A 25,732-nucleotide genomic window follows, 5' to 3' on the forward strand; every position below is an offset into this window, starting at 1 on the left:
TTGTAAGAAGAAAATTAACGTAATAATTTTGTTTTGAAACTACATGAATGATTTTAGCTAACTAGGCAGTAGACTCGCATGGGACTGCATTTGGACAGTGATATTCAAATTTAAACAATATTTTATGTGTTTATTATTATATTATTATAGACCGCAAACTGAAGTCACGCTTTACAGTTGCCCAAAACCAAACTGGGTGGGCGCGTTGATTGAATAAACAATTTGTGCCCTCATTTCACAGAAAGATAAAGTCTAAATCCATGTTTATGGAAACAACAACAAACCATAAAAAAGTAACTTGTACCAAGAAAAGTAAATTAAACTGAGTAATACTAGAACTATTAGTTAACTTTATTTTGTTGCGTTTGTATTAAGTAATATTACAGTGTTAATTATACTTAAAAAAGCCTGCAAGTTGACTCAACTTAAAACATCCAACACAGCCACTTGCCTCAATTTTTATAAGTTAGATTTAGGTATTACTTTTCATGCTCCTTTTTCATTACCAGTTCACTTTTATCATTGTTTTCATTAACACAAATTAATGGAAACAAAAGTTGGTAACACTTTACAATAAGGTTCATTAGTTAACTACATTAGTTAACATTAACTAATTATGAACTGCACTTATACAGCATTTATTAATCTTTGTTAATAGTAGTTGTAACGGGCCGGCATTCGTCAAACTTTTATGACCCCCTCCCCCACCCGGTGACAGTTGCTGTCTGACAGGTCGTTTTAATGACCCTTTGACAGGGGGGCGGGACCATCAATCAAAATCTGTACAAGTTGTCAACTTTAGACAGAAAGTATTTAATGGTTTTATTGCCGGTCATTTAGAGTGATTGTTTTTCCTGAGTGTGTTTTATGTCAAGCGTATGGTGTCATGTTTAATGACGGCTCGTGTTTGTGACATTTGCTGTTTATTGACATTTGATGTCAGATCTCAACCATCCTCCCTCCTTTGCTCGCCCCGTGCGCTTCTCAATACTGACTTTCACACCGCGGGTGTGTTGTTGAATCTAAAGTTTTGCAACAGCATAAGTTTATTTAAAGGCAATCACTAATCATATATATATATATATATTAGATGTACCAGGCTACGCTTAAAGCCGATGTTTTCTATCGAGCTATAGTTTCTGATCAGACACAAAGTCTGAACTAAATAAAATTTTAAACGGTTCACGAAGTCCGGGAATCTTTTCATGACCTGGTCTACAGTTTCACGCGTATTAAAGATCCGGCGGTGTCTGACAAAGCGTCGGGTGATTGTTCATATCTGTCATTTAAAATAAAGTTAATAAATGTAATTCTATCCACTATGGCAAAATAGGAATTTATTTTAGATTTAGGGGAATCTTTAACCATGTCTCTGATTAAAACTTTTGATTGTAACATCACAAGTTATTTAATTAAATATTCTGTATACGGGTATAGTTTAAGCAATGACCTGAGCCATTACCTTCGGAGCCGTCAATACTACATTCTTTAGACGATAGTCTAAACTAAATAAATTTTTAAACGGTTCAGGAATTCCGTGAATCTTTTCATAACCTGCACTATAGTTTCACGCGTATTAAAGATCCGGCGGTGCCTGACAAAGCGCCGGGTGAGTGTTCATATATGCCATTTTAAAATAATGTTAATAAATGTAATTCTGTCCACTATGGCAAAATAGGATTTTATTTTAGATTTAGGGGAGTCTTTAACCAAGTCTCTGACTAAGACATGTGTATACGTGCACAGATGGTGACAGAGAAACTTACATATGACGTTAATAAACTTTTAAATGTTTTTAAGACGTATTCACCCCATTTTGGGGTTTTATTTTTAATTAAAGGCTTCTTAAAACATGTGTGAATATGTGTATATTATACAAAGAGTCTTATATTGTCTGCTCTGACAAAAATAAAGTATTTTTTAGGTTTAGGGGAATTGACTGCGTGTGTCTTATAAATACAACTTGATAATACGTTTGTTTTGTAAAGAGACTTCTTTAAAGTCACGCAAGAATAAAATATTTTAGTTGTAACTGGTTAAACTTAAAGCCGATATTTTCTATCGAACTAGTCTATTTTCTGTTCAGACACAAAGTTTTCTGATGCTGATATTATGTCAGTGTGTGTTTGTGTGGGGGTCGTGTGATGTAATCTTTGAAAGTTTATGACCGAACCTTTATTGGGGAGCGACAAGAGATCTCCCGGAATCAGTTTGGATGGAGCAGAGCTGTTATACTCAAGTCTATTGGTATGTATGTGTTTCGCTGTGTTCGTGCCAGTATTTTGTATGATTTATTTAAAAACTAAAAATTCGATCTCTGGTATTGCAGCGAAATTGTCTAAACTGGTATTAACTATTCCTGGTAAATCGCGGAGAAGAGTGGCCTGAACAAAAAAGTCAGACCGAGACTAGAACCTCCCGCAGCGTAACACGGAAATCTTGGAACAAAAGAGACGCCGACTGGCTCGTGTTGTCCGGTGTGTTTTTATTTAATCCTGTTACAATAGATTTAAACAAACTGGTTTGGTTTAATATTTTCTAATAACATGTGTTATCTGTTTTAAAGGTTTGGATATCAGAGGCAAAGCGAACGTTGTGTGTACTATTGCAAAATATATAGCGGATCTCCACGGTACGTTTATCTTGCATAAGAAAATTGTTTTATTTAGATATTTGTCCTAATAACTTTGTTTTTATCTGTTTACAGGTTAGGATACAGACCACAACGCTTTGGACGTATCTTTAAAAAAGATTAAAATCAGAGACTTTTTGGATTTGTCTGGGGACATTTTAAACATTTTGTGGCAAATTGGATTTAAAACATTTCGGATACTGGATACCTAGTTTGATTTGTCCACAGAGCTTGTTTAAGACGTTTTCACCGCATTTTAGGGTTTATTTTTAATCAAAGGCTTCTTAAAACATGTGTGAAAATGTGTATATTATACAATGAGTCTTATATTGTCTGCTCTGACATAAATAAATTTTTATATTAGATTTTAGATCAATTGACTGTGTGTGTTTTATGTCAAGCGTATGCTGTTATGTTTAATGACGGCTCGTGTGACAGCTTGTGTTTAGGCATTTGATGTCAGATATCACCCTTCCTCCCTCCTTTCGCACAAGACCTGCATTCTTTCACAGGGGTGCGTGTTGTAAAGCGATTAAAGATTTCTAAAACTCAATGTTGGTAAAACAATCCCCCATTACGGTGTCAAAAAAGTAAAATGTTTATTTTAGATTTAGACAAATCATGAACAATGCTACGATTAAAACATTTGTTTGTAACATCACAAGTTATTTAATGAAATATTCCGTATACGTGTATAGTTTAAGCAATGATCTGAGCCATAACCTTCGGAGCCGGCAATACTATAATCTTTAGACGAAAGTCTAAACTAAATAAAATTTTAAACGATTCATGAGTTCAGTGAATCTTTTCATGACCTGCTCTATAGATTCACACGTATTAAAGATCCGACGGTGCCTGACAAAGCGCCGGGTGAGTGTTCATATATGCCGTTTTAAAATAACCTTAATAAATGTAATTCTGTCCACTATGACAAAATAGGATTTTATTTTAGATTTAGGGGAGTCTTTAACCAAGTCTCTGACTAAGACATGTGTATACGTGCACAGATGGTGACAGAGAAACTTACATATGACGTTAATAAACTTTTAAATGTTTTTAAGACGTATTCACCCCATTTTGGGGTTTTATTTTTAATTAAAGGCTTCTTAAAACATGTGTTAATATGTGTATATTATACAAAGAGTCTTATAGTGTCTGCTCTGACAAAAATAAATTATTATTTTAGATTTTAGGACAAATGACTGCGTCTATCTTATAAATACAACTTGATATATATACGTTTGTTTTGTCAATAGACTTCTTTAAAGTCACGCAAGAATAAAATATTTTAGTTGTAACTGGTTAAACTTAAATGTACTATTATCTATTTAACTATAAGCTATATTTTCTGAGCAGATATTTTTCTGTTTCTGATGCTGGTCTTATAACAGTGTGTGGGAGATGATGGCTGTTCACAGCAGGTGGCGGGTTGTAAACTAGGGTCTTTTTAAAACTGTAGTGGTAAAAAATGTAATAGCACATTGACAAAAATAAAGCATTTGGTTGTAACAAATTATTTAATGAAATATTCAGTATGTGTATAGCGATGAACGGTGTCAAAATCACCGGGGTCCCAACAATACTATAGTCTTTAGACTAAAGGGTATTTATTTTAATATAAATAAAATCTTAATCTTTTCGTGCACAATATTCTGATCACGCCATTAGATTGTGTACCAGCGTTTACAATAGAGAACATACGCGGATGAGTGTTCATATACACCGTTAAGAAACTTTTTTTTAAACGATTAAAGACATTTTCAAATCATCTTATGGGGTTTGTTTTAAATTAATGACATCTTAAAACCAACAGGGAATATGTGTTTATTACACAATAAAATGTAATTCTGGCCGCTCTGACAAAATAAGGGTTTAATTTTAGATTTAGTGAATTCTTTAATCAAGGCTCTGATTAAAACACATGAATGCGCGAACCACAGTTGCCAGAGAACGTACGCTGAGGCGCTCTTATGGCGTTAAGAACCTTTTTATTGTTTAAGACATTTTGACCCCATTTCCTGGTTTTGTGTCCGCTGTGGATCCCAACCTCTATGTGTTTATTATACAACAAATGCAATTCTGTCAGCATTTCTAATTTAGAACGCCTTTGATTTAAACATGAGGGTTTTAAAATGAAACGTCCATGTGACTTTTATGACAAAAGCTATTCGATCTTAATTTTTTGTTTTAACATCCAAAAGTTTTATACACAGTCCATAATTAAACAACTAGGTGTGTATGAGTAAGATTATATCTAATGTCACACGAGCAGCACCAAATCACGCATGTGTCTGTGTGTGTGTGTGTGCAACCAGGCTGTTTATGTGTGGGCGTGTTTATGAGCCTGTGTCTTTGCAAGGTGTGTGTGCGTGTGTGTGTGTGTGTGTGTGTGTGTGTGTGTGTGTGTGTGTGTGTGTGTGTGTGTGTTTGCATGGGGGGTCTATGATGTCTCTGTTTGTTACTAAAGTTTTGATATTAAGTCTGTGTCCTCATTGACAATAAGTAAGGGTTTTTAGATGTAGGCTTTATTACACAGATACTGATTAAATCATGTTATGCATTATTTGCGATTTAAAGAAACTTAAAAGGTTTAAGACATTTTATCTCACATTGTGGTGTTGTTTTTTAATTAATGTAACCTTAAAACCCTCTGTTATCCATTTAGGGAACAATAAAATGTTAGCAAATATTATTTATCAAAGTTGACGATGTTATAAGCCAGGATGTCACTAACGTGACAACAAACATTTATTTAAAGACAAAACATTTTAACAAAATTGCCATGGCTTACAGAGACACACTAGACTTAATAATAAAAATAAAAATATACTATTCGAACATCCTAACCTGGTATTAGGTTAGATTAGGTTTTAAGGTCAATCAGCGTCTTTAGCTTTACAACTTACAGCACAAAACCCCCAATGACAGGATTTTTATGAAGTGGAGCAGACCCTTGGTATGCCTGTGGGGTTAGGTACAACTAAGGTCAACATCTATCAGTGCATAATAAGCAAACATGAAATTATATTTTAACTATGGTTTGTTAATGATGTTGCTAGGTTCGCGTATTTTTTCTGAAACAAACTTTTCTTTTCAAACTTAGTTAGGATACACACGTTTGTCGCCTCAAACACCTGATCAAAGTTTTTCTTCGCTAGCGACAACTAATGTCTGAGATTTTGTAAATTCATCAGATGTTTCTTACTTGTGTATTTTCTTAAACAAACTTTTTCTTTTCAATCTTAGACAGTCTTCATACGTTTGTCTTTCGATAAGTTGTTCATAGTTTTTCTTCGCTAGTGTCAACTCATGTATGAGATTTGTAAATTTCATCATATGTTCTTACATGTGTATTTTCTGAAACAAATTTATGCTTTTCAAACTCAGGTAGTCATCATACTTTTGTCTCTACATACATTTGTTCAAAGTTTCTTGTAGCTAGTGTCAACTGATGTCTGAGATTTTGTAAATTCAACAGATGGTCTTACGTGTGTATTTCTTAAACAAACATGTTGCTGTTCAAACTTAGGCAGTGTTCATACGTTTGTCTTTTCATAAGTTGTTCATAGTTTTTATTTGTTAGCGTCAACTAATGACAGAGATTTTGTAAACTCATCAGATTCAAACAAAACTCATTCATTTCTGTAGTTTATGTAACACCTTGTCAAACTCTTAAAGGTAGTACTATCTGTTTAAAACAACAATGCAAAGTATTTTAGATTTACTTGATAAATCTTTTACATCAAAACAAACTAGGATAGCAATATGTTTGAATCTGTAACAGGTGATACCACCAATAGCGTGATGTACATAACAAAGTCTGTAAAATAATAAAGATTGATTAGGTTTTTATTTAGTAAACCTTTTAACACAAAGTGTAGAGTCTTTTGTATGTAACAACAAAGATGCGATGAAACAACGCAAAACAAGAGAGGATGCGTTTGTTAAAACACATATAAATTAAGATGCATACATCTACAAATGGGGCAATGTTTGAAATAGTTTGGCCGTATAGCCTCTAAATTCGGGACCAATAGATTAAAGACATTGCCCCATTTGTAGATGTATGCATCTTAATTTATATGTGTTTTAACAAACGCATCCTCTCTTGTTTTGCGTTGTTTCATCGCATCTTTGTTGTTACATACAAAAGACTCTACACTTTGTGTTAAAAGGTTTACTAAATAAAAACCTAATCAATCTTTATTATTTTACAGACTTTGTTATGTACATCACGCTATTGGTGGTATCACCTGTTACAGATTCAAACATATTGCTATCCTAGTTTGTTTTGATGTAAAAGATTTATCAAGTAAATCTAAAATACTTTGCATTGTTGTTTTAAACAGATAGTACTACCTTTAAGAGTTTGACAAGGTGTTACATAAACTACAGAAATGAATGAGTTTTGTTTGAATCTGATGAGTTTACAAAATCTCTGTCATTAGTTGACGCTAACAAATAAAAACTATGAACAACTTATGAAAAGACAAACGTATGAACACTGCCTAAGTTTGAACAGCAACATGTTTGTTTAAGAAATACACACGTAAGACCATCTGTTGAATTTACAAAATCTCAGACATCAGTTGACACTAGCTACAAGAAACTTTGAACAAATGTATGTAGAGACAAAAGTATGATGACTACCTGAGTTTGAAAAGCATAAATTTGTTTCAGAAAATACACATGTAAGAACATATGATGAAATTTACAAATCTCATACATGAGTTGACACTAGCGAAGAAAAACTATGAACAACTTATCGAAAGACAAACGTATGAAGACTGTCTAAGATTGAAAAGAAAAAGTTTGTTTAAGAAAATACACAAGTAAGAAACATCTGATGAATTTACAAAATCTCAGACATTAGTTGTCGCTAGCGAAGAAAAACTTTGATCAGGTGTTTGAGGCGACAAACGTGTGTATCCTAACTAAGTTTGAAAAGAAAAGTTTGTTTCAGAAAAAATACGCGAACCTAGCAACATCATTAACAAACCATAGTTAAAATATAATTTCATGTTTGCTTATTATGCACTGATAGATGTTGACCTTAGTTGTACCTAACCCCACAGGCATACCAAGGGTCTGCTCCACTTCATAAAAATCCTGTCATTGGGGGTTTTGTGCTGTAAGTTGTAAAGCTAAAGACGCTGATTGACCTTAAAACCTAATCTAACCTAATACCAGGTTAGGATGTTCGAATAGTATATTTTTATTTTTATTATTAAGTCTAGTGTGTCTCTGTAAGCCATGGCAATTTTGTTAAAATGTTTTGTCTTTAAATAAATGTTTGTTGTCACGTTAGTGACATCCTGGCTTATAACATCGTCAACTTTGATAAATAATATTTGCTAACATTTTATTGTTCCCTAAATGGATAACAGAGGGTTTTAAGGTTACATTAATTAAAAAACAACACCACAATGTGAGATAAAATGTCTTAAACCTTTTAAGTTTCTTTAAATCGCAAATAATGCATAACATGATTTAATCAGTATCTGTGTAATAAAGCCTACATCTAAAAACCCTTACTTATTGTCAATGAGGACACAGACTTAATATCAAAACTTTAGTAACAAACAGAGACATCATAGACCCCCCATGCAAACACACACACACACACACACACACACACACACACACACACACACACACACACACACACACACGCACACACACCTTGCAAAGACACAGGCTCATAAACACGCCCACACATAAACAGCCTGGTTGCACACACACACACACAGACACATGCGTGATTTGGTGCTGCTCGTGTGACATTAGATATAATCTTACTCATACACACCTAGTTGTTTAATTATGGACTGTGTATAAAACTTTTGGATGTTAAAACAAAAAATTAAGATCGAATAGCTTTTGTCATAAAAGTCACATGGACGTTTCATTTTAAAACCCTCATGTTTAAATCAAAGGCGTTCTAAATTAGAAATGCTGACAGAATTGCATTTGTTGTATAATAAACACATAGAGGTTGGGATCCACAGCGGACACAAAACCAGGAAATGGGGTCAAAATGTCTTAAACAATAAAAAGGTTCTTAACGCCATAAGAGCGCCTCAGCGTACGTTCTCTGGCAACTGTGGTTCGCGCATTCATGTGTTTTAATCAGAGCCTTGATTAAAGAATTCACTAAATCTAAAATTAAACCCTTATTTTGTCAGAGCGGCCAGAATTACATTTTATTGTGTAATAAACACATATTCCCTGTTGGTTTTAAGATGTCATTAATTTAAAACAAACCCCATAAGATGATTTGAAAATGTCTTTAATCGTTTAAAAAAAAGTTTCTTAACGGTGTATATGAACACTCATCCGCGTATGTTCTCTATTGTAAACGCTGGTACACAATCTAATGGCGTGATCAGAATATTGTGCACGAAAAGATTAAGATTTTATTTATATTAAAATAAATACCCTTTAGTCTAAAGACTATAGTATTGTTGGGACCCCGGTGATTTTGACACCGTTCATCGCTATACACATACTGAATATTTCATTAAATAATTTGTTACAACCAAATGCTTTATTTTTGTCAATGTGCTATTACATTTTTTACCACTACAGTTTTAAAAAGACCCTAGTTTACAACCCGCCACCTGCTGTGAACAGCCATCATCTCCCACACACTGTTATAAGACCAGCATCAGAAACAGAAAAATATCTGCTCAGAAAATATAGCTTATAGTTAAATAGATAATAGTACATTTAAGTTTAACCAGTTACAACTAAAATATTTTATTCTTGCGTGACTTTAAAGAAGTCTATTGACAAAACAAACGTATATATATCAAGTTGTATTTATAAGATAGACGCAGTCATTTGTCCTAAAATCTAAAATAATAATTTATTTTTGTCAGAGCAGACACTATAAGACTCTTTGTATAATATACACATATTAACACATGTTTTAAGAAGCCTTTAATTAAAAATAAAACCCCAAAATGGGGTGAATACGTCTTAAAAACATTTAAAAGTTTATTAACGTCATATGTAAGTTTCTCTGTCACCATCTGTGCACGTATACACATGTCTTAGTCAGAGACTTGGTTAAAGACTCCCCTAAATCTAAAATAAAATCCTATTTTGTCATAGTGGACAGAATTACATTTATTAAGGTTATTTTAAAACGGCATATATGAACACTCACCCGGCGCTTTGTCAGGCACCGTCGGATCTTTAATACGTGTGAATCTATAGAGCAGGTCATGAAAAGATTCACTGAACTCATGAATCGTTTAAAATTTTATTTAGTTTAGACTTTCGTCTAAAGATTATAGTATTGCCGGCTCCGAAGGTTATGGCTCAGATCATTGCTTAAACTATACACGTATACGGAATATTTCATTAAATAACTTGTGATGTTACAAACAAATGTTTTAATCGTAGCATTGTTCATGATTTGTCTAAATCTAAAATAAACATTTTACTTTTTTGACACCGTAATGGGGGATTGTTTTACCAACATTGAGTTTTAGAAATCTTTAATCGCTTTACAACACGCACCCCTGTGAAAGAATGCAGGTCTTGTGCGAAAGGAGGGAGGAAGGGTGATATCTGACATCAAATGCCTAAACACAAGCTGTCACACGAGCCGTCATTAAACATAACAGCATACGCTTGACATAAAACACACACAGTCAATTGATCTAAAATCTAATATAAAAATTTATTTATGTCAGAGCAGACAATATAAGACTCATTGTATAATATACACATTTTCACACATGTTTTAAGAAGCCTTTGATTAAAAATAAACCCTAAAATGCGGTGAAAACGTCTTAAACAAGCTCTGTGGACAAATCAAACTAGGTATCCAGTATCCGAAATGTTTTAAATCCAATTTGCCACAAAATGTTTAAAATGTCCCCAGACAAATCCAAAAAGTCTCTGATTTTAATCTTTTTTAAAGATACGTCCAAAGCGTTGTGGTCTGTATCCTAACCTGTAAACAGATAAAAACAAAGTTATTAGGACAAATATCTAAATAAAACAATTTTCTTATGCAAGATAAACGTACCGTGGAGATCCGCTATATATTTTGCAATAGTACACACAACGTTCGCTTTGCCTCTGATATCCAAACCTTTAAAACAGATAACACATGTTATTAGAAAATATTAAACCAAACCAGTTTGTTTAAATCTATTGTAACAGGATTAAATAAAAACACACCGGACAACACGAGCCAGTCGGCGTCTCTTTTGTTCCAAGATTTCCGTGTTACGCTGCGGGAGGTTCTAGTCTCGGTCTGACTTTTTTGTTCAGGCCACTCTTCTCCGCGATTTACCAGGAATAGTTAATACCAGTTTAGACAATTTCGCTGCAATACCAGAGATCGAATTTTTAGTTTTTAAATAAATCATACAAAATACTGGCACGAACACAGCGAAACACATACATACCAATAGACTTGAGTATAACAGCTCTGCTCCATCCAAACTGATTCCGGGAGATCTCTTGTCGCTCCCCAATAAAGGTTCGGTCATAAACTTTCAAAGATTACATCACACGACCCCCACACAAACACACACTGACATAATATCAGCATCAGAAAACTTTGTGTCTGAACAGAAAATAGACTAGTTCGATAGAAAATATCGGCTTTAAGTTTAACCAGTTACAACTAAAATATTTTATTCTTGCGTGACTTTAAAGAAGTCTCTTTACAAAACAAACGTATTATCAAGTTGTATTTATAAGACACACGCAGTCAATTCCCCTAAACCTAAAAAATACTTTATTTTTGTCAGAGCAGACAATATAAGACTCTTTGTATAATATACACATATTCACACATGTTTTAAGAAGCCTTTAATTAAAAATAAAACCCCAAAATGGGGTGAATACGTCTTAAAAACATTTAAAAGTTTATTAACGTCATATGTAAGTTTCTCTGTCACCATCTGTGCACGTATACACATGTCTTAGTCAGAGACTTGGTTAAAGACTCCCCTAAATCTAAAATAAAATCCTATTTTGCCATAGTGGACAGAATTACATTTATTAACATTATTTTAAAATGGCATATATGAACACTCACCCGGCGCTTTGTCAGGCACCGCCGGATCTTTAATACGCGTGAAACTATAGTGCAGGTTATGAAAAGATTCACGGAATTCCTGAACCGTTTAAAAATTTATTTAGTTTAGACTATCGTCTAAAGAATGTAGTATTGACGGCTCCGAAGGTAATGGCTCAGGTCATTGCTTAAACTATACCCGTATACAGAATATTTAATTAAATAACTTGTGATGTTACAATCAAAAGTTTTAATCAGAGACATGGTTAAAGATTCCCCTAAATCTAAAATAAATTCCTATTTTGCCATAGTGGATAGAATTACATTTATTAACTTTATTTTAAATGACAGATATGAACAATCACCCGACGCTTTGTCAGACACCGCCGGATCTTTAATACGCGTGAAACTGTAGACCAGGTCATGAAAAGATTCCCGGACTTCGTGAACCGTTTAAAATTTTATTTAGTTCAGACTTTGTGTCTGATCAGAAACTATAGCTCGATAGAAAACATCGGCTTTAAGCGTAGCCTGGTACATCTAATATATATATATATATATGATTAGTGATTGCCTTTAAATAAACTTATGCTGTTGCAAAACTTTAGATTCAACAACACACCCGCGGTGTGAAAGTCAGTATTGAGAAGCGCACGGGGCGAGCAAAGGAGGGAGGATGGTTGAGATCTGACATCAAATGTCAATAAACAGCAAATGTCACAAACACGAGCCGTCATTAAACATGACACCATACGCTTGACATAAAACACACTCAGGAAAAACAATCACTCTAAATGACCGGCAATAAAACCATTAAATACTTTCTGTCTAAAGTTGACAACTTGTACAGATTTTGATTGATGGTCCCGCCCCCCTGTCAAAGGGTCATTAAAACGACCTGTCAGACAGCAACTGTCACCGGGTGGGGGAGGGGGTCATAAAAGTTTGACGAATGCCGGCCCGTTACAACTACTGTTAATGTTAATTTCTACAATTACTAAGTCTTTATTAAACTGTGAACTAACATGAACAAACAATTAAAAGCTTTATTTCTATTAACTACATTAACAAAGATTAATAAATACTGTTACAAATGTATTGCTCATGGTTTGTTAATGTTAGTTAATACATATCAGGGGCGTTGCACAAGATCTCGGGCCCTATGCATAGGCAGTCCTGGTGGGCCCCCATGCCACACCCCCAGAATATATTCCAGACTTATCAAGGGCCCTATTTTCCTTTGGGGCCCTGGTAATCAGTACTGGTTTTATCCCCAGTCCTACGACCCTGAATACATTAACTAATGTTAACTAATGAACCTTATTGTAAAGTGTTACCCAAAAGTTGAAGTCACACTTGTACTAGAACTAAAAATCTCAGAAATCAAAGTTTTAGCAGAACACATTTTCAGTCATTGTTTATTAGACATTAAATAACATGCAACATAATGCAAGCATTACATCAGTATAAAGTGTCATTTCAAAAATATACTGTTTTCAAAAATAAATACAAATCCATACTTTTGTGGTCAAGCAGTTGTAACCGTAGTCTAACATATAGTGTGCTCAGTTCTTGATAAATTATCTATACTGGCCTGCAAACGTCACACAGCACGGTACTGTGTGCAGTGTAACCAAGTGTTCAATTACCATATAACTGTGTAACCAGTGTAACTGTAAAACTGTTATTGAAGTGCACATTTCCAGTGTTTTATGTGTTGTTGAAATTTTTGTAAAAAACATAAACCGGTAGGTTGCATCCCTGCCGTTTCTTTAGCTTATTCACCATACACTGTAATTTATAACTTTGCATTAATCAAAAACAGAGTGTAACAAAACACAGAAATAACATGATATTGTGGGCATCCACAATTATATGTGAATGGTAAAATGATGTAACCCACTACAATTCTTTGAGACAATTGTTTTATAAAATACTACCTGAATTTAATCAAGGCCCTGTCATTTATTATTTGTAATAATAATAAAGAGCTTTCCAAGATACTTTATAAAAACTGTTAACCTAAAGTACATAAAACATTCCTTACTGAAGAGAATGATAACAATAGATCTGGATTGTGCTTACAATAACTGTATAGCTCGTACAGTAACCCTTTAAACATTTTACTAGCAGGCCAGATATTCAACTGGAACAGTACCACCACCAAATCTATGTAGGTGTGTATACATATATAGTTAAAGTAAATGGATATTTAAATAACACTATTATTAATGCTAATAAGGTCAAATGTTAAGGACGGTCAGTCACTTTTTTTGTGTTATATTACTTAACAATAAACATGTTTACATTTAAAATATGAAGTGTAAAACTTTTGGGTCACTAGGGTAATCAAAAATATAAAAAATGTCAGCTTCCTGGCCACTCCCCCATCTGCCATTGGTCAAACTCACAAGACAATGTTTTTACTACGCAAGTCTAGTTGAAATGATCAATCACACAAAACTATATAATAATACCACCAAATTTTGAGGGTAAGTCAACCTACTAAGCCTTATTTATAACCGTCTTTGCATATTAAGTATTTTAACATTGTTAAACACTTCACTTATGTGTGCTTTATAGTGCATTTGGGTAGCTTGGTAATTATTATAAGCAGACACAGAATACTTAAAGGGATAGTTCACCCCAAAAAAACAATTCTGTCATAATTTACTAACACATGTTAATTTCTTTGTTCTGCTGAACACTAAAAAAGATATTTGTAACGAAGCAGGAAACAGAAGCACCATTGAGTTCCATAGTACTAGGACATTGACTTCCATAGTGCCCAAAAACGGGTTGGTTACAAACATTCTCGAAATATCTTCCTTTATGTTGTGTGAGTAAATGATGACAGAATTTTCATTTTTGGGTGAACTATACCTTTAAGTATAAGCATAACGCACGTATACGTATTCGCTACTCTACTTGTTATGCCTGTAAGGACACTTAAAAAATGAAACAGATGTTTTCTGCTGAGAAGATGAGTAATCACAGGGTGAGGATGGTTGGTGAATTAAGAGAATGATCTGACTGATCCCCACTGCTGCTGCTTCGGCGATGAGCAATGCCACAGGGCTGGGGGTTTCGAGACTGACTGGTACCCTGTTGAGAGGCAGAGAGACTTTGAGATGTAATGACAGAGCTGGTATCTAGTGAAGATGAGGGATAGCTGAAGACCAGGCTGGCAGTAAACGGAGTCAGAGAAGGAGTAGAAATAAGGATGGGGGTATGAAGAGGCTCAGAATCCATGGGTACACTGACAGCAGAGGATGGTGCAGCTGGAGGAGGCGGGATGGTAATTTTGGGCTTCGGTTTGTAAGGCTTAAAGTGGCTTTTTGATTTTCCAGAAGGTCCAGGAAGATCTTGGTCAACAGGCTCGATCTTGATTCCACTCAGGGCTGGGAGGTCGCTGTTGGAGTCAGAATCAGAGTCTGAATCATGGACTTTGCAGATGGGTTTGTGGGCCTCAAGTACCAACTCTAGCTTGTCTTTTTCCTTCTGGAGCTCAGCGATCTCCTTCTTCAGGCGTGATTTTTCATCCTCCAGGTGATCGGTTTCCTGTGAGGAGAAAGAGAGGTTATGAATTTTGGGTCTATGTAAAAAATACAATTATAATTAAGCTATTTTTAGTTAAATGAAGTAAATAAATGAAAGAGAGGATCAGCTTACATTCTGCAATGAGTCAGTCAGTTCCCGTCGACGATTCCTGCACTTGGCCGCAGCCATTTTGTTTCGTTCTCTTCTGATTCTGCGCCTCTCAAGCTCATCAGGAGATAGCTAATAAAAGAAATATGTTTCAAATTCATATTCGTGAGATGGTTTGACATCCATAATGAAAACTAAATTGTGGTATAAAACCTGATCTTATCAAATTTATTGACCCCATCATTACCCCTGTCTCAATTTTATTTGAAATTTATAGACTTATGGAAATCCTGCCATCTAGTGGATGGAGTTTAGATTTCTTAAAATTCCTATTTTTGGGTTTTTGTAAATACTTTCTTATGATTCAAATATTATTCAGTAAATTAAGTTCACGTTTGCTTACTATATATTTGCATCATATGCTGTTTCCTGTCGTAATTTTGATGAATCACCTATGTGACTCAGGTATGAGTCATATGACCCCACTCCACTGAATCACATGATATTCCATTTCCTGTTTCATTATTTTACTCTCACACTGCCAAAGACTTGGACGAATGAGTCACACAGGTTTTCATTAGTTAATATTTAATGAGCATCCCTGTGATGTCTCCTCAAATTCACATAGAGCAGCCGCTTTGTAAATAGTATAAGGAGAGTCTATAACATGCGTGTCTTATTTCTGCATACACCCATTTAAGAGTTACAGCTAAATGCATATCTCACACTCCCGAATAAGCCTAATTGAGATACACACCCTGCAGCTATCAGCATGAAGTATGTTCACCCAGGTCACGTAACACCCTACCGACTCACAGGATATTACACATTGTCTGATTCTGTGACTTGCGCACTTTTGTTTTTTAGACCGTCTCATCTTTACTGTAACAAGCACGGCTGTTTGTGGCCGAGGACATTGGCCGAAAGGGCCGAGCTGACAGGTGTACAGTGGTGACAAATCATGCTGTCATGGGTCCCCTGTGACGAGTCACTGGGATAGTTCATCCAAATATAAAAACTCACAAAATGTACTCACCCTCTTGCCATCCCAGATGCATATGGCTTTGTTTCTTCACTTGAACCCAAATAATTGTATATTACAATGCTGTCATGTTTTCTTGTTTTATGGAAGCCAACATATGAGCTCCTAAAAGCTCATACATCCATTCTTAAACCAATCCATATAACTCAAGGTAGTTAATATAGTTGGTGGCGGCAACATTAAATCTCACTGATTATTGTGTGTCTTGTGACTAGTTGATTTGTATGTTTCCGTAGATATAAGATACCTGGCAAAATAAGCTCAAAATATTTATCACATATGACTATATTATTTCACTTAAGTATATTAACCCACTTAGATGACTTTAATGATGGATAACTGTGCTCTTTGGAGCTTTTGCTATGTTGGCTCCCACAAAAGAAGATAGCATGATGGTATTTTAATATTAAATGAATTATTTTGGTTCAGCTGAAGACACAAAGTGCGCAATGGTGAGTAAAGTATTAGAGAATATTCACATTTGGATGACCTACTCATTAAACTCAAGAACAGACAAACAGCCTGTAAACTTACATGATCTTCAGCTCTGCTTCTTGTTGAGCTTCCGGCGCCTGTAGGTGCTCTTATAACACCTGGTCGGGATAGATGTGAATGGGTGAGTTGAGGATTCATAGATGGCACTCTCGGTGGAAGTTGGTAATGTGGGCGCAGTGGCCTGGATGGCCCCGGGGTGCCCACAAGGGAGGGCTGAAGCATCCATTGAAAGTCTTGGTTTGAAGTTATAGCATTGAGACTGGGCACAAACTGGCTGGATCCTGCCACAGAATACTTCTGCTGTAAAGAGCAGGCCACACGAAAGATGTAAGCACTGAAGACTTATAAAGTTTCTCATCATAATTTCTCATCAGAGAGATTAATGAATAAACATATACAATATAAAATACATACAAATACATATTAATTCTGATTATAGTATAATAAATGACCGGGACACCCACATCTAAAAGAGCAAAAATGAAAGAACAGCACACACATAAAGACCACACACTTTTTGATTATCATTACATTATTACTACACTATTATTAATGTTAGACTCAATCATGGCCACTAATGAGTAAAATAGTGAGTTTGTGATTTGTACAACTCAACATTGAAGTTTAAATGTAAATATTATTGGTAATTGGTGAAATAATACTGTCCACCTGTCTGGTTTCCCTGCCTTTGCTGGGATAAGCCTAAAATATGAATAAGCGATATAGAGAATGGATAATAATATTTATTTAAAGTGTAAATTATAAAAGTATCCCATTAGATGTAAAATGAAATATCGTTACCTGCTGTTGTTGAGATGTCACAGTGGTTGTCGTGATGGAGGCAGAGCTCGATCCTGATCCAGAGCTGTTATCTGGGAAAGTCCGGTCGATTCCTCTGCCTGGATTTCCGTAGTTGTACATGTATGCCGTTAACTGCGCAGTAATCCACAACAAGTGAGCTGACTAAAACTCTGCGCAACTGTTTCCTTTTTACGGCTGCCTACCCAAACGCGTTGTCCTTCTTATATCACTGACAGTTCACACGAAATTCAAAACGGGTTGAAAGTCTACCTGGTTGCGGGAAAACGGTAGAATCCACTAAAGTGAGCTTGGGGGATGCTAGAAGGTATTCTCCACGTTTAAAATCACCATATTGCTGGCATCTATTAAAAACAAGCGTGAAATAACGTTTAATAAGTTGTAAGATAAACTTCTGTTTTCAAGCAAGACTGGAGGTTCGCGGTGTTCACGAGAATATAAATAAGTGATGGTGTACCTTACGGTTTTCGCCCCTCCCAGTTTACGGGAAATGGATAAGCTGGTAGGGCTAAATGACGTATGATCACATGGAAGGTGACGTACATGACCATTTTTGGAGTTTTCCGGGAACTCCTTGTTTGAACTGGTGATAGCTGCTCTGAACAACTTTGTATCGAAACTAATATCACACTGATGCTAGCTTTCGTTGTTGTTTTAATTATTTAGCATATTCGTTTAGAAAGAACACAAATTTCTTATACTAGCGATCGGTTTAAGAACACCTCGTAAACAATGTTTGTTTTAAATTTAATTGGTCACAGTAAGCAGTGCACGTTCTTATTTGATGAGTAAACACGAAAGTGGTTGGTACTTCACTCTATACTGAGGTTTGAGCACGTTCCAGTGGAGACCACAATAGAGTGCTATGAAATGAAAGTATGCTATGAATGAATGAACGGTCATGGAACAATTTTCACTGGTTTATACAAATGTGCTTAATCATCCCTACAAATTGTAAAATGGGGAATGATTCAGCTAAATTAGACATGCATTCTGATTTAATTTGAATGCAGATGTTTTAGTCACAGATAAGATACGTTATCCAAATGTTTCCATACCGGAAGTTTGTATTTTATCATGTAAACTGTTTTTACAAATGCTTTATTGTACTGTATTGTATTACCATTCAAAAAAAGTGATGTTTATTTTTCTACTGTTTAACATCTGCCTGTTTTCAGCATCATTATGAGTCATCTGCTCACTACAGTACTACAATGGATGTACTCATTCTGTGAAACAGTGTAAAAATGAAACCACAAGGGTGAAAAAGGTGTCATATTTGAATTTCGTCACTCGAATTTCCTGTGGTATGATGTCACTGTTCCTTATGTCCTACTTTTCCCTCACCTTTTCAAATATCACTGTATTGAATCTCGGATATCTACTGGCAAAATCTGGTTGTAACCAGAGCATTAGTGCGACATTAAGTGAATTATGACCTAAGCAGTATGGAATGCTGTGAAGACACACCCCTTCTGCAATATTTTGGAACATGCCATGACATGCAAATGAGGTGCATTTAAGCTAATTTGATAGGATCTGCTATTACCCAAGGGTTTGGTACTGATGCAAGCAATAAATCTTGCGTGTTATATGGACTCTAAATTATGACACTCCCCGATTAATACACGCCTGTACAAAATATGCCAAACATATGACACTATTCTTCTATTTATCATGAACTTGTAGCGACTCCTGCTCTTTTATGATAGGTAATAGGGCACAGCACCTATTATTCTCACACACAATGGATTAAGTGTACTCAACCACCTATTTAGATATGCTTTTATTAAGAGCTTGTACATACAATGAGAAAGAAGAAAAATATTTCTTTATATCTGTCCTAAATACCTTTAATCACATAGAAATTGTGTCTGTAGTTTGAGAGGTATGAACAAGTTGTTGATGTATTTTACACAGAATCTAAATGAAAGTGGAAACAGAGACGGCGTAAACAGCTACATCACAGGTGCGAGTAAATCCAATTTACTGCACTGCAAAATAAAGTGTCAATCCTTCTTTAAAGAAGGGAATTAAAACTTTCCTCTTGCTTTTCATTTTCCAAAACAACCATAATGTTTTCAGGTTTTACTATTAATTTATAAACAACTTTGCTATGGATCATAAAAATCATGCAGGACACATAAACATGTAAGTGGTTTAAGTATAAGTACAAGAAAAACAACAACTGAATATTTTAATAATAATGGAAATAAGTTTCATTATAAAATTCATATTTCAAAGTGGTGCTATAAACAAAAAATGTTGTTATGGTTTATAAATGAGTTTACAAAGTATTTAATATAGTGAACTAGTAAAATTCTTAGACAATATATTGTTTAGAACCTTATTATAGCAAATATATAAACTATACTACAGTATTTAATTTGATCAATTTACTGTAGTTAAGACTAAAAAAAAATATTTTGTCATGCAAAATATAATAAAGTAGGCCTATGTCCTAATCTAATGCATAATCTAATAATAAATACTTCTAAATTTTATATTTAACCTGTCAAATGTTAGGCCTGTTACAACAAATACATTGTATCTTGTTGAAATACTAATTGTCTTCTATGAATTATTATTTATTTATTTATTTGTTATTTGTCTGTTTTGAATAATTATTTATTAAAGGGACTATTTTCGGTATTGTTTCAAGGAAATATACACCAGTTAAATGAATTCATGTGAAAAAAAAAACACTTGTTTTCGTATTTACTAAAAGAGGTTGCCTCGGTAAATAAACACGCGTCACCTTTTTGATTGTCTCGTTCTGCAGCCAATCAAAATGTCGAGCTTCCGTTCGCGTAATGCTGTTTTAAACCAATGAAAATGTGATGTTCTGATTCTCTGCCACGCAGGCACATTTCCCATCAGCCAATGAAAAGCGAGTAAGGAGGGCTTAAGGGAGAAGGTGTACTTGTGAGTACAAGCTAGCGCTCGAATTTACTTAAAAAACAATATTTTAACATTGCATTTTAAATGACTACCGATCGCGTGCATCTTTAGTAAAGTAAATGTATTTTTAATGACCCATGAACTACGTTTAAGAATAAATTGACGCGTTTTGTCAGTCATCTTTTAGAGTAGCCACATAGCAAGTTTATTATTAGTCTGATAACTTACTGACATCAGAAGCAACATTTTAGTGGTGAGACTTACTATGTTGAATTGCAAATTTATTCTGTGGTGAAGCTAATCAAATTATCTTATTGTAATCAAAGTAGGAAAGAAGATGGATTTTCAACAACATGGATACCGGGGAGGTAATGTTACGTCTGAAACAACTCGACATGATATTGTTGTGTTATCTGACATGCGTGGACAACATGTTGTGCTTTAAAAGCACAGATGAAGACGTTTGGCAGATAAGTTAGAAGAGCAACTGATATATTAAGCATTTGATGACGTCATGTATAAAATACTTGCTCTGCCACGTTTAGCTACTTGTTCACACTACTGGAGGTAGCCACATCACATACTATCTAAAGCAAGCCTAAATCGAAAGAAAGTATTCTTATCCTAGTATTTGTAACATAAATAGCCACACATATTATATGAGTAATGGTTTCATTTTATGTTCTAGTTTCTCTTTTAAACTCCAGTTCTTTAAATATCTGCAGCAAAACCCAGAACCAGAGCATCTCCACCTACTGGGGGTCCACTTCTTTTTGATGACACCAGTTCTGGACCTCCACCCATAAACAACCAAAACTACTATGAATCGGGTTATAATATGGCTGCTGCACCAGGTGGTCAGGATCCAGGAGTGAGCAATGTCTTTGCTGATCCGATGGCCAATGCTGCAATGATGTATGGCTCAACACTTGCCAACCAAGGCAAGGATATTGTCAACAAAGAGGTATGATGCTATGCTTGTTAAAGAGGTACATAAATAGTGCAGACAGGTACAAAATTTCCCCCCAGTTTCACAGACACGGCCTAAGGCTAGTATTAGACTAAATCACATGTTTGAGCTGTCTCAACAGAAAATAACTTGCACTGACAGATACACACCAGTAACATATTTTTGTTTTATAAGATGCTTAAACATCTTTATTTAACTAAGGCATAGTCCTGGGTTTAGCTAAGCCTTATCTGTGAAACCAGGCCATAAGTTTCTTTTTTTCAACTGTTCAGTAAGTGGTTTTGTCTTCCCTGTAATCTTCTCTACAGATTAGCCGATTCATGTCGGTGAACAAGTTGAAGTATTTCTTTGCAGTTGATACCAAATATGTTATGAAGAAACTGTTGCTTCTCATGTTCCCATACACACATCAGGTATATAATCATTTTTGAATCAAACATATAACTATGGGGTTTGAATGCTTTCTCCCAATTTTAGCAAGTACAGTGTTTCCCTTTGCATGAAAATAAATCTGAAATTGATGTGATATAATACATAATTGTTCAGTTCAGTGTGGTTACTGTAATGCAAGTGTTCAGATAGTTGCATTATTAAAAAAGTAGTGAGAGGAATTGTCTTGGCAAGTACTTGATGCTAATAAAAATGATACTAATTATGATAATCAACAGGACTGGGAAGTACGTTACCATAGAGACACTCCTCTCACTCCACGTCATGATGTCAATGCTCCAGATCTCTACATACCCAGTAAGTATCATTTAATCTTAAACAATCTGACAAATTCCCCATCTCTGCTGATAGATAAAAACAAAAACAAAAAAATATCTGTGATTAACATTTCGTTGAATTAAAAAATCTATAGATTTGTTGATGCACATGAGTTTTGATATCCACAACAATATGTTAATTTGTTTTCATCTAGCAATGGCTTTCATCACCTACATTTTACTGGCTGGAATGGCTTTAGGAATTCAGAAACGGTATGTGATTGTAATTTCATAGGTTGTAACTAATATAAGCTGAAGATCTTAGTCATTATGCAGAATTTGTACAGATATAAAAAAGTGAGATAGAAAGATTTAAAAATGCTTGCTGTAGGCATTCGATTATTTAAAATGATACCTTTGAAGGCAGGGTCCATGAAAGCCAATGTTGACATTTAAAATCACCTAAGCAAACACAACCCTACCCCAATAGAATCTGTACCTTCTTTTGATAGACCCGCCCCACACATATGGAAACTCAGGCAATGATGTCGGTTAGTAGACCAAACACGCTCCTTACTGCTGTTTGGCTACAAGTGTGTTTTGGTAGTCAGGCCAACCCAAAAGTGTTTTCCAAAAAGCATGCACCCCGCCTTTAAGAAGTTGTTGTTGTCATTTATTAAAGTTATGTATGACATCATACAACATGCCGATTTTCCACTGCATGGTATGGCTCGGTATGCTAACTTTTGAGGGTTGTCTTGTCCACTGTTTATAGTACCTGGTATTTTTTTGAGTACATCGAATCTGTACCAATACTAAAATGTCTTAAGTAGCACTGCTATATTTGAAGCAAAAGCCAAAAATACATTTTATGTGTCAAAAAAAAAAAATTCTATGCCAATAATTAAGATATTATGTAAAGATCCTGTACCATGAAGATTTTTTGTACATTTCCAACCGTTAATTCATCAAAACTTTATTTATTATTCATAACGTGTTGCTAACCACACATCGACGGAAACCTCATAAACCCACCTTTCATATGCCTTCAGGGTCACAAATGACTTGTAAACACTGCAGATCACTGATTGGTCAAAGAGAATCATCACTACCAGTGTCATTGCTTAATTCAAGATTAGCTTATCCTCACGCGCCTTCCAGCCAACCTAGTGATGTCGTCATCTGTGCTTTGTTGTACGAGTTCCAAACTCCCTTTTTAGCAGTGAAAAACATTCATAATGATGCAATGCATTAAAGAAACATATGAATCAGCTACCGATACGATGAGATTCACCTCATTAAGATGCACTGTGGTCTGATTTCACATTGGATTTGTACACAAGCATCCGAACCATTATAAGACTACTTTTTAAGAGACTACACTGTAAAAAAAATCTATGCTGCCTTACATTTTTTTGTTGAATCAACTCAGATTTACAAGTCATTTTAACTTACTATTATTTATCTTGACAAGAGATGAGTTGCTACAACTTATTACAACTCATCTGTAGTTATAACAACTTATCTCTAGTCAAGATAAATAATATTAAGTTGATATGAATCAGATTGTAAAGTTGATTAAACAAAAAAATTAAGGTAGCAAAGATTTTTACAGTGTAATGATATTGAATCCACTCACTTTTTCTATTTAGCGCATTTGTCTGTTCACTTGTCAGAGCGCCATCAGTCAAGTCAACTCCTAATAAATGTAACGCTAATAAACGCTTTATAAATTAAACTCCGTTCTGATAAGTCAACAGGACGTACTGTGGCAACAGTTTAGAGAGGAGAAAGCAATTTTAAAATATTGGTCACTTAATAAAAGCATAGCGCTTAATAATTATACATAAATAATTTTTTACCAATGCAAAATATATTAGAAATGATGCATTGCGATGCAAATGCTAATTTGTATCCGATGCACAGTTTTTAAACCGATCCACTGCATCATTAACTTTTTATGCTGATGCTCCAAGGGAATCAAGGAATCTTCCCATCCCAGTTTGTTAGTGCCGTTTTTACGATTATGTGACTGCCAAAGTAAAGCGAGCCGAGCTGTACCATGTCGAACCATGCAATGGAAAAGCACTAATAATTTTTGTGTTTTATTTCTCTTCACAGGTTCAGTCCAGAAGTTTTAGGTTTGTGTGCAAGCACAGCTCTGGTTTGGATCATCATTGAGGTTCTTGCTATGTTGCTTAGTCTTTACTTGCTCACAGTTCACACAGACCTCTCAACATTTGACCTTATTGCTTACAGTGGATACAAATATGTGGGGTATGTTTCAGTTGTATAGTGTCTGTAAGAGCTGTGTTCGTAATCAGGTCCTGTATTTTCATGCGGCACGTTTTCTGTTTGTGTTTAGGATGATTTTCACTCTGTTGTGTGGATTGCTGTTTGGTAGTGACGGCTACTATGTTGGCTTTGGTTGGTCTTCCTGTGCCCTGATGTTTTTTATTGTGAGTATTGGTAGACGTTTGCGACTTTCACTTTTTATTAAAAAAAATGTATGTTTTCAATTTATTATAAACTTATAATTTAAGTATTAAATGAATGAATAAAGACAACTTGATTTTGTAATTGTTTACAAAACACACATTTAAAGGTATTGCGGAGGACTTTCTTTTTCCAGGTGGATCATCAAGACTATTGGTCCTCCTAGTTGTCAATCATGAGTGTTGTTTTTTTAAAGTGGAGAAGGCGGTTCTTTTCTAAAATTTGAGAAAATCCTCCGCTACACCTTTAAGCAATATTAATTATTTTTACTTTTTTATTATTTTATATTTTATGCATTGACCTTTTAAAGTAATTCATGTTTTTTTCTCTTAGGTGCGTTCTTTAAAAATGAAGATCCTCTCTTCAGTCTCAGCGAACTCCATGGGTGCAGGAGCAAGTGTGAAGCCCCGCTTTCGCATGTACATTACTGTGGCCTCTGCTGTCTTTCAGCCAATCATCATTTACTGGCTCACCTCTCACTTGGTCAGGTGACCTACAGTGTATTTGTACACAAAGGAAATGAACTTTCAAAGATGAAGCAATGCTGGACTGGGATGGCTGCAGCCCTCAGTATTTCAGCACTGATGCAGACAAAAAGTGACTTAAACATGAAATTGTGTGTGGCATGGACAGCTATATCTTTTTACATTGTCTCTTTCTGCACAGTTGTTTGCAAATCAAATGTTTAAAACATTTAAATGTTGGAAATACTTTCACCAGTTTGCCATCTTCACTTTGAGGATATTGGGAAGAAGCCTTGCTCGACAGCTCTTGTGATTTCACCATGCTCCTTTGGTGACTCCTTTTTGAGAGAAATGCTAATTTATCTGCCTGTGTTGTGATTTTTGTTTGATGTGTAATTGGGAAACACAGTCAACTCAAGTGTCCTTCGTTTTTGGTATTCTGTGCATGAACAACAGTGTTTTCTTTATAGCCAAATAAATTCCATAATTTAAAATTTTTATATTTGTTTCTGTGC

At 34.9% G+C, this 25,732-nt stretch overlaps 2 protein-coding genes and 2 long non-coding RNA genes across 5 annotated transcripts; 2 read left to right on the forward strand and 2 right to left on the reverse strand.

Annotated features, from left to right (window-relative positions):
- The first annotated feature begins 659 nt into the window (after window positions 1-659).
- On the forward strand, window positions 660-3,295 carry LOC135783065 (uncharacterized). The gene is made up of 4 exons (XR_010545566.2): window positions 660-2,247; window positions 2,330-2,477; window positions 2,567-2,632; window positions 2,708-3,295. It is a non-coding gene; the product is annotated as an uncharacterized lncRNA (long non-coding RNA).
- A 6,680-nt stretch (window positions 3,296-9,975) lies between these two features.
- On the reverse strand, window positions 9,976-12,536 carry LOC135751818 (uncharacterized). The gene is made up of 4 exons (XR_012335222.1): window positions 11,059-12,536; window positions 10,829-10,976; window positions 10,674-10,739; window positions 9,976-10,598 (listed from the first exon to the last, which is right to left on the reverse strand). It is a non-coding gene; the product is annotated as an uncharacterized lncRNA (long non-coding RNA).
- A 528-nt stretch (window positions 12,537-13,064) lies between these two features.
- fosl1a (FOS like 1, AP-1 transcription factor subunit a) lies at window positions 13,065-18,111 on the reverse strand. Its single transcript, XM_065271794.2, has 4 exons — window positions 17,662-18,111; window positions 16,900-17,160; window positions 15,348-15,455; window positions 13,065-15,236 (listed from the first exon to the last, which is right to left on the reverse strand). Exons 1-4 carry the CDS (start codon window positions 17,779-17,781, stop codon window positions 14,667-14,669), a joined length of 1,059 nt encoding a protein of 352 aa, XP_065127866.1. The 5' UTR covers window positions 17,782-18,111; the 3' UTR covers window positions 13,065-14,666.
- Window positions 18,112-20,495: 2,384 nt separating this feature from the next.
- On the forward strand, window positions 20,496-25,715 carry yif1a (Yip1 interacting factor homolog A (S. cerevisiae)). Of its 2 annotated transcripts, none has more exons than XM_065271797.2 (9): window positions 20,496-20,604; window positions 20,907-20,948; window positions 21,306-21,544; window positions 21,859-21,963; window positions 22,219-22,297; window positions 22,473-22,530; window positions 24,379-24,534; window positions 24,623-24,716; window positions 25,087-25,715. In XM_065271797.2, the coding sequence occupies exons 2-9, from the start codon at window positions 20,918-20,920 to the stop codon at window positions 25,243-25,245; spliced, it is 921 nt and encodes a 306-aa protein (XP_065127869.1). In that variant the 5' UTR covers window positions 20,496-20,604; window positions 20,907-20,917; the 3' UTR covers window positions 25,246-25,715. The 2 variants fall into 2 exon arrangements, with proteins under 2 accessions (XP_065127869.1, XP_065127868.1); XM_065271796.2 differs by having other exon boundaries at window positions 20,530-20,604; window positions 20,910-20,948.
- The last annotated feature ends 17 nt before the right edge of the window (window positions 25,716-25,732 follow it).

This window comes from Paramisgurnus dabryanus, chromosome 16, assembly GCF_030506205.2.
Source record: "Paramisgurnus dabryanus chromosome 16, PD_genome_1.1, whole genome shotgun sequence".
NCBI classification, from domain to species: Eukaryota; Metazoa; Chordata; class Actinopteri; order Cypriniformes; family Cobitidae; genus Paramisgurnus; species Paramisgurnus dabryanus.